At 46.1% G+C, this 16683-nt stretch overlaps 2 protein-coding genes across 2 annotated transcripts in view; one reads left to right on the forward strand and one right to left on the reverse strand.

Moving 5' to 3' along the window:
• The window catches only part of LOC308606595 (zinc finger protein 154-like), a 318213-nt gene that overhangs the window by 74177 nt on the left and 227353 nt on the right, over positions 1 to 16683 (reverse strand). The window lies entirely within an intron of this gene.
• LOC308606521 (uncharacterized protein) lies at positions 5501 to 13685 on the forward strand (the record flags this gene model as incomplete). The annotated part of the gene is made up of 4 exons (XM_081217459.1): positions 5501 to 5817; positions 8720 to 8758; positions 10700 to 10826; positions 12127 to 13685. Exons 1-4 carry the CDS (start codon positions 5515 to 5517, stop codon positions 13683 to 13685), a joined length of 2028 nt encoding a protein of 675 aa, XP_081073585.1. The 5' UTR covers positions 5501 to 5514.

A 16683-nucleotide genomic window follows, 5' to 3' on the forward strand; every position in this document is an offset into this window, starting at 1 on the left:
GGTGGCGCAATGGTTGAGAGTCCGCCTGCCGATGCAGGGCACATGGGTTCGTGCCCCGGTCCGGGAGTATCCCACATGCCGCGGAGCGGAGAAGAGTGGGGCCCCCTAGGTAAGTGCCATTACTGGGAATCAGGGCGGAGTACCCAGGCAAAAGTCATGAGGGGATTTCATTGGTGGGTTGGAATGTCACTAAGTCATGGGAGGACAAGAAGGGGAACTTGAGTTGGGGCCACAGCCTCATCACTCTGGTGTACCCAGTCACCCGGGGTGGGGGGTGGGGATGTGCTCACAGCCAGTCCGTGGGGATGTTGAGTCAGCAGAATACGAACATTAAAGAATTTACAATACAGTATGTCCACTTGTTATATTCCGAGCATCTTAAATGACAAGACGCAAAAAACACAACAGGGAAATCTGGATCGTCCCCTTTAGGAACCTCCCATGCCTCGCCTCCTTCATTAGAGCCTCTGCATTTCCTTTGCCAGTTCCTCTCCAGGCCTCTGGGCCCCAGGCTCCTAGAAGGAACAGAGACACCCTCCTCCGGCCGGCTGTAGAACAAGAACTACGCTACCACGCGCGCCACAACCAGAGAAGCCCGAGGGCCGCAACGAAGACGTAACACATAATGAATGAATGAATGAATGAATAAAATATTTTTTATTTTATTTTATTATTTTTTTTTGCGGTACACGGACCTCTCACTGTTGTGGCCTCTCCCGTTGCGGAGCACAGGCTCCTGACGCGCAGGCTCAGCGGCCATGGCTTACGGGCCCAGCCGCTCCGCGGCATGTGGGATCTTCCCGGACCGGGGCACAAACCCGTATCCCCTGCATCGGCAGGCGGACTCTCAACCACTGCGCCACCAGGAAAGCCCCTTTTCTATAAACTTTTAAATAAATTGATGAAGTTCATCAAAAGTAAGTTGGGAAAATATAGGGTAGATTTTTTTTTAATGAGGGTGCTTTGACATAAATTATAATTTTAAGCATATGTTATTATCCAAGTATCTTTATTTTGTCCCTTCTGTTTTTTGAAGATGTATTCCCTTTAAAGGGAGATATTGTTTTGTAGACTGCATTCAGCAAACAGGAGCACAAAGGAAAACCTGAATGCACACACTGCAATGTCACTCAGTCACAAACTGCATGCTTTTTTTTTTTTTTTCCTGGCCGGGCTGCATGGGTTTCGGGGATCTTAGTTCCCCGACTAGGAATCGAACCTGGGGCCATGGCAGTGAAAGTGCCACGTCCTAACTACTGGACTGCCAGGGAATTCCCAATAAATTGCACTGCTCTTCAACTTTATGTAGCTCAAAGCTTCAGAGGTAATTTTGTAGGCTTCAGTATGTTCAATCAAGGAACAATTAAAAAAGAGTTAAGCCAAGATCATGACAGGAAATGGATGATACCTGTCAGGATGCCAAGTAGGAAGGAGGTGATGTGGCATTCTGCTTGTGTCCCACACAAAATAATTCTTTCCTGCATTAGTACATCTCAGTGTTTCTGTTGAAACCCCAGCAAGTCCAACTATTTTTTCCATATATTTCTAACTCAATTTCCTGAAATAGATACTGCTTTGGTCTCAATGTTTGTTTCCCCCTCAATTCTTATTTTCAAAACCTAATGCTTAATGTCATGATATTAGGACATAGGATCCTTGGTAGGTGGTTAGGTCAGAAGGGCTCTACCCTCATGAAAGGAACTAGTGCCCTTATAAAAGAGGGCCCGGAAAGTTCACTGCTTTTACAGTGTGAGGACATGGCAAGAAAAAGGGGGCTTTCTATGAAACAGGAAGTGGCCTCTCACCAGACACTGAATCCAGGGGGAACTTGAGTTTGGACTTCCAGCCTCCAGAGCTGTGAGAAATAAATGCCTGTTGATTATAAGCCACCCAATATATGATGTTTTCTTACAGCAGTTCGAATGGACTAAAACAGATAAAATTAATTTTAAAATATAAGACTTATCTGGGACTTCCCTGGCAGTCGAGTGCTTAAGATTCAGCACTCCCAATGCGGGGGGCATGGGTTCGATCCCTGGTCGGGAAACTAAGATCCTGCTTGCTGCATGGCGCAGCCAACTAAATAAATAAATAATAAAATAAAATAAGATGGACTTCCCTGGTGGTCCAGTGGGTACTCTGTGCTCCCAATGCAGGGGGCCTGGGTTCGAACCCTGGTCGGGGAACTAGATCCCCCATGCATGCCACAAATAAGAGTTCCCATGCCACAACTAAGAGTTCACAAGCCGCAACTAACAGCCCACATGCCACAACTAAAAAAGATCCCGCATGCCACAACTAAACATGCCACAACGAGGACCCCACGCACTGCAACTAAGACAGGGCACAGCCTAAATAAATAAATAAATAAATAAATAAATTTTTTTAATAATAAAATAAAATAAGAGACTTATCTGAAAAGAAGAGCCACTTACTAAATGTTTTTTCCTACTAGGAGAGTGGCTACCACGATCACAGTGGTAGCATGTGTGCAACAGGTGCACCTTATCCCTGAGATAAACATTTCATTACTGTTTGAGCATGATGTTAGTGGCCCAAATAATTATCCTGGAAAATTGCTAAATAGAATTGAGGGATCAAGCTCTTGCCTCCCTGATCTTTACAAACTGTATTTTGAGGTAACTGAACGGAAGATTATGGAAAAACTCTTCTTTACAGAGGATTTCTAGCTAATAAATGCAGAAATAGCAGTAGAAGTAGGTGAAATGTTTCAACAGCTTATAAAATAATCAACAACCCAATTATCATCAGTGCATGCTGATACGATAGATAAAAGATGCATGGAAACTTGGTACCTGGAGAGAAACGCTAATAACATTGGAACCCAAACACAAAAGAGAGACGCCCAGACATCAGAACAGGTTTATGTGATACAGTCACAATTTCTTAGCATTGTGTGTGGAGTATTATGGCCAAAGGATGAATCTGAATTTCAAACTTGTTTGGATGGCAAAACTATTCACTGAAATTGGGAATGAATTTCTGTTATTCATGATGAGTTCATGGTGTGTTTGAGACATTCAAGTGGATGCATTGGATTGAGGACGTGGATGGGCATTCGGAACAGAATTAGGATCTGAGTTAGGGCTGGACACAGACACTTACCAGCTGGCTGAGCAGCATGAAGGATGTTTTGAAAACAAATATGAAAATATTTTTCTTCTTATTTAAGAATTTACTGTATATCTACACTAACTTTAGAGCAATGGGAAAGCGTAGAGAATGTAGATATATACAAACCCTAATAATGTCAATTTATTTCCAGTAAAGTTGCCAAAGGCATGTAAGGGGGAAAGGATAATATATTGAACAAATTTGCCAGAAAAATCATATGGTGGGGCTTATGTTAAAAATAAATTTAGGGGGCTTCCCTGGTGGTGCAGTGGTTGAGAGTCCGCCTGCCGATGCAGGGGACACGGGTTCGTGCCCTGGTCTGGGAAGATCCCACATGCCGTGGAGCGGCTGGGCCCGTGAGCCATGGCCGCTGAGCCTGAGCGTCCGGAGCCTGTGCTCCGCAACAGGAGAGTCCACAACAGTGAGAGGCCCATGTACCGCAAAGAATAATAATAATAATAATAATAATAATAAATAAATAAATAAATAAATGTAGGGACTTCCCTGGTGGTACAGTGGTTAAGAATCTGCCTGCCAATACAGGGGACACGGGTTCGATCCCTGGTCCGGGAACATCCCACATGCTGCGGCACAACTAAGCCCGTGAGCCACAATTACTGACCCCGCACGCCTAGAGCCCACGAGCCACAACTACTGAAGCCTGTGAGCCACAACTACTGAGCCCACGTGATGCAACTACTAAAGCCCATGTGCCCAGAGCCCGTGCTCCGCAACAAGAGAAGCCACCACAACAAGAAGCCTGTGCACCACAACAAAGAGTAGGCCCCGCTCCCTGCAACTAGAGAAAGCCCGCACGCAGCAACGAAGACCCAGTGCAGCCAAAAATAATTAATAAATAAATAAATAAATAAATAAATAAATAAATAAATAAAACAATGTTGCCTTCAGTAGCTCCCTGGTGGTCCAGTGGTTAGGACTCGGCCGTGGGCCTGGGTTCAATCCCTATGCGGGGAACTAAGATCATGCAAGCCAGGCAGTGGAGCCAAAAAAAAAAAAGAATATTGCCTTCTCAGGTTTTAAATCTTCCTCTTTTTAATTTGTAGTACTTAAAAAAATAGTAGTACTTATTGAATTTATTATTTATATATTAACTCTTTAAAAATTATAGGCAGCTCAATATCTTCTTAAAGGGTTTTTTTCTTGTTTCAATTTTAATTTTTTTTTAAATAAAAGAAGGCTGCTATTATCATATAGTTTGTGCATATGCTGTGAAAATTTTTATATTTGCTTTGAGAACTCCTTCAAGGCATGCCAAATTAATAGTGTTGTAGAATGTGAAATAAAATGGAATTACTGATGTCAAGGGGTTTTAACCTGGAGCTGGGAGGCTATTAATTAGTGGACATCCTGCACCTCCCCACCTGGTGAAACCATGAACTTTTGATCCAAGCCAACCTGCAAATATTCCAAGGACTGCAATAACACAACTTGTCACACTAATGGACTATTACTTCCCTCTAGGGATAGCCTTAGTACACAATCCTGTTCAAACAAGACTAGCTTCTGCCTCCAATTCCAATTAAAATTCTGTAATACAAAACTCTCTTTTCATTTAAAATCCCCTGAATTTTACTCCCTAGCAGAATACCTTTTGGGTTGCTACTTGAATGCGTGTCCCGAATTGCAATTCTGTGATCCCAAGTAAATGTGTTGTGCTTGATTACTGCCTCTCAGGTTTACTGAGGTGGACAGTATCAACGATAGACTAATGTTATCTATGTAGTTATTATTTTACCCAATAATGAAGCACACCGAGATATTTTGTTGCGTATAATTCCCTTTTTCATTCCAAAATCTTATTGAATTGATTTTTCTTACTTGAAGACTCTTCCAAGATTTTCATAAAGTAACAAAAACAACAAATAAGGACTGTAGCTTGTCTCAGTCTTTTCACAACAGGAATGCATTTTTTTCTAATCCTATATCAGGTTTTATGCTGAGAAATACGAGCTAAAGCAGAATTTTATAAAGGTTATGGATACAGGTTTTGCTGGTTCTAATTTTATATGTTTTTATTTAATTTTTTTAAAATTTGAAATATAGTTGATTTACAAGGTTCCCTTAGTTTCAGGTGCTGTAAATACATTTTTTTTCCTGGCCCCGCCATGCGCCTTGGGGGATCTTATTTCCCCGACTAAGGATCGAACCCGCCTCCCCTACAGTGGAAGCCCGGAGTCTTACCCACTGTACCGCCAGGGAAATCCCTTGACGCGTTTTCAATTTGTCCTTCCCGCACCGACTTGGCCCATTAGTGCCCAAACAGGTTGGGGGTGGGTCTCGTCCGCACCGCACTCGGTGGCGTGAGGGGAACTACATTACCTAGAAGACTGTGCGCGGATCGGCTTGTTCTCCGCACCAATGAAGACCCCAAACAGAGGTTCTTCCGGGATTTTGAAATACGAGGGGGCGGACTTCCGGTGTCTTTCCTGTTGGCGGCGGTTTGGGGGCCTTTGCTGCGTTTGCAGGACCCAAAGCTCTAGATCACTGGCTGCAGTCCAGGTAATGGAAACTGGAAAAAGCTCGAGGGGACGCCGTCCACACTCCGCGGGAGTGAGCGGGATGCGGAACCTGCTTCCGGAATATTCGGGCCACGTTACCACCATTATCCCGCCGCGCTCAACGGGTCCTATGGCAACCAGCGCGCTACAGGACCCGCCCCAGGTGACTGTTGCCCCCCACCCCCACCCCAAGATCGTGACCCGAATCCTCAAGCCTCCAATGAGGGTCTCTTGTTCAGGGCACTGCGGTTCAGGCCCGTCTCCAGAACTTTAGGTGTGCGTGTGTGGTGGCCCTATTTCTGACAGGCCGTGTGGAGAGTGTTAAAGGCTGGGGGCTTGGCACGTGCAAATCCTTGGAGAGTCACAAGAGCAGGGAACATTCTGGAAACCTGGGGTTGGAGTCCCTTCTGCAGAGACGTGGCATTATGGAGGAGTCAACAGTCTGGGCATTCTGGAAGTCATGGAGGGTTGTGAATAAATCAGGAAGACACTCTGAGTTAGAGTTTTAAAGTATTTCAGAGGCTGCCCAGGGGCGAACAGACTGGGAAGGGGGAGCTGAGGGTGGAGGCAGGGAGACCTGGAAGAACCCAGTGCATTCCACTCCAGAGAGTAAGGTGGCTTCTGGACCAGAGAGGTGCCTATGGAAGTTGTTGACCTGAAACAAATAGCCTCCCGGCTATTTCTTCTGCAAAGATGAGGTTTCTTTCGGGATCATCAGGGAATTGCAATTAAGATGTGCGGCCATGATGAACTAACACTTTTATAGAGATTAAAGAGGGAAGTTAGAAGGGCTATAGTCACCAAAGAGTCCATGGCTTTTCATTGCCTGAGTCCTTTCCAGGAGAGAAGGGAGTCGTCTTCTTCCTTTTGGATACTGTTATTGTCTCAGGTCAGTGAGGGCTCCCCCTTCTGGTGTGCCAACTCTAACTGAGATTTCTGTTTTACTTTTTTACAAAGGAATACAAATAATAAGGTTCGTAATAAACCTGCAAGATAATTGGCAATGAATGTTGTTCTAAGCAAAAGAACAGAGTAAAGGACAATAAAGTTTTTCTTTTGGCTGAGCATCTGGAAGACATGTCAGGGAGAGATTAAAATTGGATTTTGGAGGGAGTTCCCTGGTGGTCCAGTGGTTAGCGCTTGGCTCTTTCACTGCTGTGTCCCTGGGTTCAACCCCTGGTGGGGGAACTAAGTAAGATCCTGCAAGTCGTGTGGGGCAGCAAAAAAAAAAAAAAAAAAAAAAGGAAGGAGTTAACAGTCGGGGCCAATTGGTGACATAGGGGCTGCTGGAGTCCCTAATCTGGAATTGGAGGAGGAGGTCGCTGGCTCAAATGTCCATGTGGTGACAGCCTAAGTCCTGGACTCTGGCTATGTCTGGACTCAAATTTAGGAGGGAAAGTCTTGTCACTTTTCTGTGCAAGGGGACCTCAGATGAAAGTAGAGAGACCTGGGGCTGGAGGGCAGGGCAGAGTGGGTGGGGCTTTCTGAGGCTGCCTGAAGATGGGAGGGTCCTGTGGTTCCAGGGCTTTCTGGGGAAGCAAGGGTATAAGGAGTAAGGAGCCTTGCCTGGGATGGAGATGGAGAAGGAGGTGTGAGGTTGTGTAGATTCACTGTTCTGAACACTCAGCCGACTGCCCACTCCTTGTGGAGTCAGAAAAAGATCAGCCATGCTGGTGGAGCAGCCCAGACCCAGTCAAGGGCACACTTGCCTCAGCTCTCCCAGGAAACTACAAGGTTAAAAATGTACAGAGTTAGCAAGTTAATCTTGTGTAAGCAAGTAATAGCTGCCTAAAATAAGAATATATGTGTTATAATAATATATATATGTTTAGGTTTTGTCTTGAGTTCTTCACATAGAGCTCTGAACCCCTTAGAATTGCCTGGGAATTAGGACTGTTTTTTTGTTATTCACAACTAGCCCCTTTTATCACGTGGAAGTTTATTATAATGAAGTGACATAGGGTAGATTCTCCAGATACCCTCAGGATGGGACTGCTCTCTAGAAAAAACAAGTGATTAGAAGTTTCAACTCCCAGACCTACCCGGCATCTCCTAAGGATCGGAGGGGAGCTGGAGATTAGGTATAAAAACTGCTGAACAATGAAATTCAAGGTTCCTTCAGATTGGTGAACACATTGAAATAGTGGAAGTGCTGGGAGGGTGGCCTGTACTTAAAGGGCCTGGAAACCCCCTGCTGCCCTCCATCCCCCCCGACCCTGACCTAGAGGTCGCTTCCATTTGACTGTTCCTAAGTTGTATACATTATAGTAAACTAGAAAAAGTAAGAAAAGTGTTTTCCTAACTTCATGGGTCATTTCAGCAAATTATCAAAACCGAGGAGGGGTTCATGGGAAACCCTGAATTTGTAGCCAAGGGGGACAGAAGTCCTGGTAGCCTGGGGACCAGGGATCCGAACTGGCTTCTCAAAAGAGGGCAGTTTATGGGCCTGATGCCTTAAACCTGTGAATTCTGTCACTAAGTTCAGGTAGTGTAATAATAGGAATGAATTGTAGGGCACCAGGGTGGTGTCATAAAATTAGATAACTGGTGGCTGAAAAAAGATACTTTGTCTCAGAAAGCCTTGAAAGACAAGAAAAACCTAATTTTCAAAAACATTTATAGAAATCTTAATCCTGTGTTCTGTAATAGCTGAATCTCAGCATGGGAGAAGTAATAATGCATTTGGTATGTACACATTATGAGACAGACATCCTAAGTGTTGCCATTTACATGAAGACACTGAGAATCAAAGAGGGTGAGTCTTTTTTTTTTTTTTTTTTGCCACGCCCCGCGGCATGTGGGATCTTAGTTCCCCAACCAGGGATGGCACCTGGTCTCCCTGCAGTGGAAGCTTGAAGTCTTAACCACTTGACTGCCAGGGAAGTCCCAAGGACGTTGAGTCTTTGTCTAGGCCTATCGAGTTGTCAAGATATAGCTCTGAAGAGTGAGGATCTGAGGTCAGAGGTCAGCCTCAGATGACTCATGTCCAGGAAAAGGAAGGGAAGAAACAGCTCAGCCTCATCCTCACCATAATCACCTTTATCTCAGATCCTCCCTCTTCCCAGGTTCCCATGGTGGCAGGAGCATTTATGGTCCCTGGACAGGTAAGTGGAAGAAGCCCCAGTACCTACCCAGACGTCATCCCTACCCCTGGTCCTCACACACAGATATAGGGGACAGTGTTGTCCTGGGATTATGGGTCCTTAGGTCTGGGCTCTGGCATCATCTCAGGCACAGGATCATTAATCAAAGCCAGAAGTTGTACAGAGGTGTTCCCATGTGTCCAGTGGAGAAGGTCAAGTGGTGACATGTCCTTGGGCACAGCCTGGAGATGAGATTGAGAGGGGAGTGTTCAGGAAACTGCAGGACCCATGACTTGGGCTGATAAAGACTCGGGGGCATGAGTCATTTCTGGGATGGCAGCCTGAGGAGCTGGGCCTCTCCTGAGGGGGCGGGTCCATGCCACGTTGGCCGCAGAGGAGGGAAGTGATCTGACGCTGGGTCTGAAGAGGCTGCTCTGCCTGCCCAGAGGAGGAAGACGGTGGGGGGGTGGGGTGAGGGTGGAGCCAGGGGCCCAGTGGAAGGCACAGTCCTGGTGAATGTCGACTGTGACTGGATCCTGGCAATGGCTCTGTAGCAGGAGAGGAGGTGAGTCTCTGAATCTCGTTTGTGGTACAGCTGATTTTCTGCTGTACAGGATGAGAGAGAGTAGTCTGACATGACCCCAGGATGTTTGCCTCTAGGTGACGGTGGGGACGCCATGTCTGAGACGGGAAGTCAGAAGTAGGAGTAATGGACAGAAGGACTGTCCAGAGTTCCGTGTCCCCAGGCTGAGTCTGAGCTATTGCCGGGGTGTCTCACAGGAGGTGTCAGGTGGGCCACTGGAAACACACCTGGAGTTCAGGGAAGGTGGGGTTCAGGATTGAAGATACCCCTGACAGGTGGATGGCATGTGAACCAGGTCAGATTCCAGGCCCTCAGGTCATGTGTGGGTGCCATGAAAGTTGTAGGGTTGGGAGGGTGTTCTCCGTGGACTGGCTCACCTCCCTGGGCATGGGGACAGGGGTGGCTATCATCACTAAGATGGACGAGGCAGTGCAGTGACCATGAGTGTGTGGGGGGTGGGAGTGGCCTCGGGGGAGGTCCTGGTCGAGGCACGGGAGTTGAAGGGGTGGATAAGGTATAGATTGAGAGGCAAAGCAGGAATGGAGGTCAGATGACAGGGAGGTAAGGCCTGGGGCATTGTTTCCCCTCCACAGGCTCAGAGTCTTGTGATGACTGTGGTTGGAGCCTGAAGAGAGTGAGACTGGACGACAGACCAGCTGAGGGCAGATGAGCGCAGCTGGGACAGAGTCTTGGGCTGGGCTGGGGGGTGGGGGGCTGGGCTTGGAATGAGAGGAGCAGAGGGTGGAAGGGGTGAGTGGTGTGGGGTCAGCACGTGGGACACTGTGGAGGACGAGGGCTCCGGGCATCTGACCCCTCACGATGTCTGGGTGCTGACGTGGGAACAGGGATCAGGGCCAGGTGGGGGGACGGAAAGCAGTGCTGGGACCGCCTGTAGCAGCAGGTCCCGCAGAGGCCTGGGGAAACACTGCCTGCTGGGTGGCACATGGGGAACACAATGAGGTGCCGAAGGCCTGGGGCCAAGGTGGGGTGGGGTCACGGTCGGGCACGTGAGGGAGCTGTGACCCTGCAGGGCTGGGCAGTGGAGAGGGAGGGAGTGTGAGCATGGACTCAGGGCCCTTGTCCCCAGGCTTTACTCCAGGGGGCTGAGCACAAGTGTCATTCTATGTGATGTGATCTGTGTGATCTCAGGAGAGTCGACTCTGAAGAGAGTGGCTGGGGGTCTGTGTGGCAGCCCCAGAGCGTCTTGTGAGACTGCTTGTCTCCCTCTTGTGTTTTAACTGAATGACATAACACTAGCAGGTTCCTGTGGCATCAGGACCTGGTGTGTCCTCTGAGCTAGGTCACTGGGGTGGACGACCATGAACTGGGGGTCCTGATTGCAGAGGCTGCTGTGAACTCACTTGTCCCCCTCATGACAGGGCCATGTGATCTTTGAGGATGTGGCTGTGTCCTTCTCTGAGGAGGAGTGGAGTCTCCTTAACGATGCTCAGAGACTCCTGTACTGTGACGTGATGCTGGAGAACCTGTCACTTATAGCCTCCCTCGGTAAGGACCCCTGTTCCCACACCATCGCCCCGTATGGGACTCTGCCCTTCTTTTTGCATGGCTCACTCCATCCTTCCCAGCCTGGACCTTGGACACTGCTTACTTCCCCGATTTCCTGGCACTTGAGCTGTGTTCCCCCACCCTGTGTGTGTTCAGCCCTGTACCATAGGCCCTGAAGCCTTTCACAGAAGGCTTTGGTCTCAGAGGCTTGAAGCTTGCCCAACTGATGCCACTTAGCTTTGCCACTGCTAGGTGTGTTGACTGTTCAAATGTGTGCAAGATCCGTGTCACATATTCTAACCCTTTTTTTTTGCACTGCCTGTGTCAGGAATTACAGACACTTACATGGTCAGCATTTGTGGTCAACTCTAGATTATTTTTGCAAGACTCCTTAAGGTTCTTCTAGTGATACATTTTTTTTCCTGAAATCTGTCTTTGGTTGGTTCCCTCTGGGCCAGTGTCTTTCTCCTAATGGCCCTGTTTTCCTCTGAGGACTCTGATCTGGTAGGGTTCATAGTCACCCAGCCTGAGCTGAGGGGTGGAGACAACCCTGGGTGCCTGACGAGGTAGGCCTCTAGTCATAGGAGGAGGGTTAATTGCATCCTAAACCTGGTGAGTAGGAGCTGTAGGAAGGCAGGATATCATTGATGAGTTCTAATCCTACAGGGAAATGTGCTTTGCTCTTTCCTCTTTCAATGTCAAGACTCATCCTGCTCATACTTCATTTCTTTCTTCCACTTCTCCCCATTTTGACACTTTGCCCACTTTTCATTTCTACTGTGATTTCTGACCCCTGTTTTCCACCTTAGTGTCCTCCACACCTCTCCTTTCCCCCTCTCTGCACTGTTCTCCAATTTTATGTATTTTGTATATTGTATATGCATATCCTTAATGGATCATGAGAGGTGCATGTTTACTTATATTGTCTTTGAACACTGATAGTCAGGTGTAATTGCATTTTCCTGGATTGAGAAACACATTCTACAGAGCTGACACTTGTCACCACCAGAAAATCCTGCTGAAAGCCATTGGCTGAGGAGTGGGTTGTTCTAGCCTCTCCTCCCGGCACGGCGCGACATCCTGGTATCCTGTGTTCTTGCTGGTTTGAGACATGTCTTGTTCTGTGACCATCAGAGGCCTAGTATTGCACAGTATCCCCTTCTACCACTTGACCCTTTCTCCCTTGTTTTAATAACAAACCCATGTAGGCTTATACCTACATGTGTCATGCACAGATTTCTAGTGGACTCCTGTACCACCAAAGTCTCCATACCATTTATCAACATTTTTGTGCTTTCAGGGTGTTGCTGTGCAGTAGGTACTGAGGAGGCTGCTTCTGAACAATGTGTTTCTGTAGAACTAGTGACACAAGACAGGAATCCAAATCCAGACCCATCTATCCTGAAGACTCTTACTTTGGATATGGGTGCCCTGGTAGAGAAAGTTGTTTTGTACCTGGCTGAGCACCAAGGAGTGCATCCTGGGCTGAAACCGTCCTCTTCTGGGGCCTGTGGGAAAATGTTCACTTCTCACTTACAGCAGCACCAGAAGCAGCCCAGTGGAGAGAAACACCTCAGAAGCAAGGAGAATGGGGCCTTGCTTTTGACGAGCTGCAAAGTCTTTTTACCCGACAATATGTTCACATGCAGAGAGGTTGAGAAGGCTTTCCTAGGCAGCTTGGGCTTTCCCCAGCACCAGTCCTCCCACGATGGAGAGCACCCAGGTAGAAGCAGGCAGAGCAGGGAGGGCTCTCACCCTGGGCAAGGGCATTACGAGTGCAGCGAATGTGGCAAAGCCTTCAGTAAGAAGTATAAATTCACGGAGCACCTGAGAGTTCACACTGGTGAAAAACCTTATGAGTGCAGTGACTGCGGGAAGTTCTTTAGACTCACCTCCAGTCTTACTCACCATAGGAAGGTTCACACAGGAAAAAGGCTTTATGAGTGCTGTAATTGTGGGAAAGTGTTTGCCCACAAATATAAACTTGTTGAGCACCAGAGAATCCACACTGGAGAAAGACCCTATGAGTGTAATCAATGTGGGAAAGCTTTCCTTCAAAAGGATACACTTGTTCGGCACCAAAAAGTCCACACTGGAGAAAATCCTCGTAAGAGCAGTGAATGTGGGAAGCCCTTCCTTTACAAAAAAAATTTTGTGCATCAGAGGATCCATACTGTAGAAAAACCTTATGGGTGTAGCAAATGTGGGAAGTCATTCATCTTCAAAAAAAGGCTTCTTGATCACCAGCGAATCCACACTGGAGAAAAGCCTTATATGTGCAGTGAATGTGGCAAAGCCTATGTCTACAAAGGAAGTCTTGTTGTGCATAAGAGAATTCATACTGGAGAAAAGGCTTATGGGTGTAAATGTGGCAAGTTCTTTACAAGCAGCTCCGCCCTCTGTAAACACCAGAATGTTCACACTGCAGAAAGGCCTTATGAGTGCAGTGAATGTGGGAAAGCTTTCAAGGTCAAAATTAAACTTGTTGAGCACCAGAGAATCCACACTGGAGAAAGACCCTATGAGTGTAATCAATGTGGGAAAGCCTTCAAGCTCAAGTATACACTTGTTCGGCACCAAACTGTCCACACTGGAGAAAAGCCTTTTAATTGCAATGAATGTGGCAAGCCTTTCAGTTACAAAACAAGTCTTCTTGAGCACCAGAGAATCCACACTGGAGAAAGGCCTCATACGTGCAGTAAATGTGGGGAAGCCTTTGTCTACAGAAGAAGTCTTGTTGTCCACCAGAGAATCCACACTGGAGAAAGGCCTTATATGTGCAGTGAATGTGGAGAAGCCTTTGTCTACAGAAGAAGTCTTATTGCCCACCAGGGAATTCATACTAGAGGAAAACCTTGAGTGTAGTTCTTTGCAGGCAGCTCCAGGCTCATAAAAAACAAGAAAGTTCACAGTGGAGAAATGCTCTCCAGACTTATGCTTTCCTTCACTTGAGTTAATATCTAGCAGCATATAGAGTAGGTGTCACAGAGCAAGTGAAAATTTAACTTACGTGGAGCCAAACTTTCGTAGAGTGGTAGTATCCTGTTACAGTCTTACCAGAAGTACCAGAACGTATGTTCCTGTTCTTTACATTCTTATTAACACTTGGTATGGTCAGGCTTCTAACTTCAGTGATGTAAGAGGTGTATAGTGGTATCTAGTGATTTTAACTAGTATTTCCCTATTGACATGATGTTGAGTGGTTTTTCATGTGATAATTTCCATTCATAGTTTTTTGAAATTTCTGTTCATATGATTTGTCATCTTAATTACTGAGTTTTGACATTTCTTCATGGATTATTGATTAAGGTTCTCTAATGGAAATATCTGACGTTATTTTCATCCAGAATTGGTCTTCTCATTTCAGTAGCTTTTCCAGAGAAAAAGTTTTCAGCTTTAATGGAGTCTTACTTGTCCATTTATTCTTTTACTGTTTATGCTTTGAGTGTTCTATCAATAAATGAAAAATGTTTCCCAAATTTAAAGACAAGTTTTTCTATGTCTCCTTCTGAAACTTTAAAGTTTAGTTTTTTGGGTTTTTTTTGGGTTTTTTTTGCGGTACGCGGGCCTCTCACTACTGTGGTCTCTCCCGTTGCGGATCACAGGCTCCGGACGCACAGGCTCAGTGGCCATGGCTCACGGGCCCAGCCGCTCTGCGGCATATGGGATCCTCCGGGACCGGGGCACGAACCCGTGTCCCCTGCATCGGCAGGCGGACTCTCAACCACTGCGCCACCAGGGAAGCCCTAGTTTTTTTATTGATGTAAATAATTCATATTTAGTTCATTTTTGGAAGTTCTTTTTAAAATATGGATACCCAGTTGCTGCAGTGATACTGACTTAAATACCTTCTCCACTGAATTGCTTTTGTATCTTCTTTGAAGGTCAGTCATATGTATATTTCTGAACTTTATCTTCTGTTCCATTTATCTACTTTATTTATGCCAATCCTTTCATGTGTTGAATAATTTGTTGTTATAATATGCCTTGAAATCAAGGTCATGTACTCCTTGGACTTTCTTTTTCAAAGTTGTTATGGCCATTCTTAGTCCTTTGCCTTTCCATGTGAATTTTAGAATCCACTTGTGATTTTGAACATCCCAAAAACCAACTAGGATTTTGTCTGGAATTGCATTTAATCTTCAATTTAGAAAGGCATACTGAGTGTCCCAATTCATAAACATGATATATCTTCTTTTATTTAGATCTTATTTAATTTTTATTAGCAATGTTTTTTAGTTTTCTGTTTATAAGTCTTGTATAACTTAAACATCCCCAGGTATCTTCTACATAGAATGATATTGTGAATAGAAACTTTTTTTAAAAATTTCAATTTCTGAATTTTTCATAGCTATTACAGTTAGAGAGATATTAAACTAAGGATAGAAGCAATCCTTCTTGATCTTATAAACATCTACAGAGTTTTTAGAGGGACTTCCCTGGTGGCGCAGTGGTTAAGAATCCGCCTGCCAATGCAGGGGACATGGTTCCAGCCCAGGTCCGAGAAGATCCCATGGCTGTGGAGCAACTAAACCCGTGTACTACAATTACTGAGCCTGTGCTCTAGAGCCCGTGTGCCACAACTACTGAAGCCTGCAGGCCTAGAGCCTGTGCTCTGCAACAAGAGAAGCCACCACAATGAGCAGGCCGAGCACCACAACAAAGAGTAACTCCCGCTTCCTGCAACTAGAGAAAGCCTGCGTGCAGCAACAAAGACCCAACACAGCCAAAATTAAAAATAAATAAATAAATTTATTTATTTAAAAGAGCTATTAGAAATACTATACATTTGATCCATTATTAAAATATTCATATTAGAAAAAAAGGAGGACAGCTGCTTATTGTTCTGGAGCAGGCCCAGACCAGGGGCACTCCCTGGTGAGTGCCTTGGAAGGGCAGCTGGGTTGGAGCAGCCCTGGCAGGGAACAGTTTATTGGGGTTTTCTTTTTTTGTTTTTAATTTATTTGGCTGCGTTGGCCCTTAGTTGTGGCACGCAGGGTATTCACTGCAGCATGCGGGATCTTTTCATTGTGGTGCATGGGCTCTTAGTTGCGCAGGCTTCTCTAGTTGTGGCCCATGGGCTCCAGAGCGCGCGGGCTCAGTAGTTGAGGGGCATGGGCTTAGTTGCCCTGCGGCATGTGGGATCTTAGTTCTTTGACCAGGAATTGAACCTGCGTCCTTTGCATTGGAAGGCGGATTCTTAACCACTGGACCACCAGGGCATTCCCTTTATTGGCGATTTCTTTTCTCTTTCTTTTTAAAATTAATTTATTAAATTTATTTTTGGCTGCGCTGGGTCTCGTGGCTGTGCATGGGCTTTTCTCTAGTTGCAGCGAGCAGGGGCTACTCTTCGTTGCGGTGGCTTTTCTTGTTGCTTTAGGCATGAGGGCTTCGGTAGTTGCAGCATATGGGCTCAGTAGTTGCGGCACGTGGGCCCTAGAGCACATGGGCTTCAGTAGATGCAGGGTGTGGGCTCAGGAGTTGTGGCATATGGGCTTAGTTGCTCCACCACATGTGGGATCTTGCTGGACTAGGGATCGAACCCGTGTCCCCTGCATTGGCAGGCAGATTCTTAACCACTGGACCACCAGGGAAGTCCTACTGGCGTTTTCTTAAGCAGTACTTCAGGGAAAATTTATCCCACATTTAACACTTATAGAAAAAAACGTGTCAAATCAAGGAACTCAGATTCCACCTTCAGAAACTAGGAAAAGAAAAAAGAAATCCAGAGAAAGCAGAAGAAATTAATATCAAATCAAATATGAATGCCCTACCACTACTGAGCCTGCACTGTAGGGCCTGCGTGCTGCAACTACTGAAGCCCACGCACCTAGAGCCCGTGCTCCAAAACAAAGAG

Source organism: Mesoplodon bidens (assembly GCF_964165515.1).
Source record: "Mesoplodon bidens genome assembly, chromosome: 18".
Lineage (NCBI taxonomy): Eukaryota > Metazoa > Chordata > Mammalia > Artiodactyla > Ziphiidae > Mesoplodon > Mesoplodon bidens.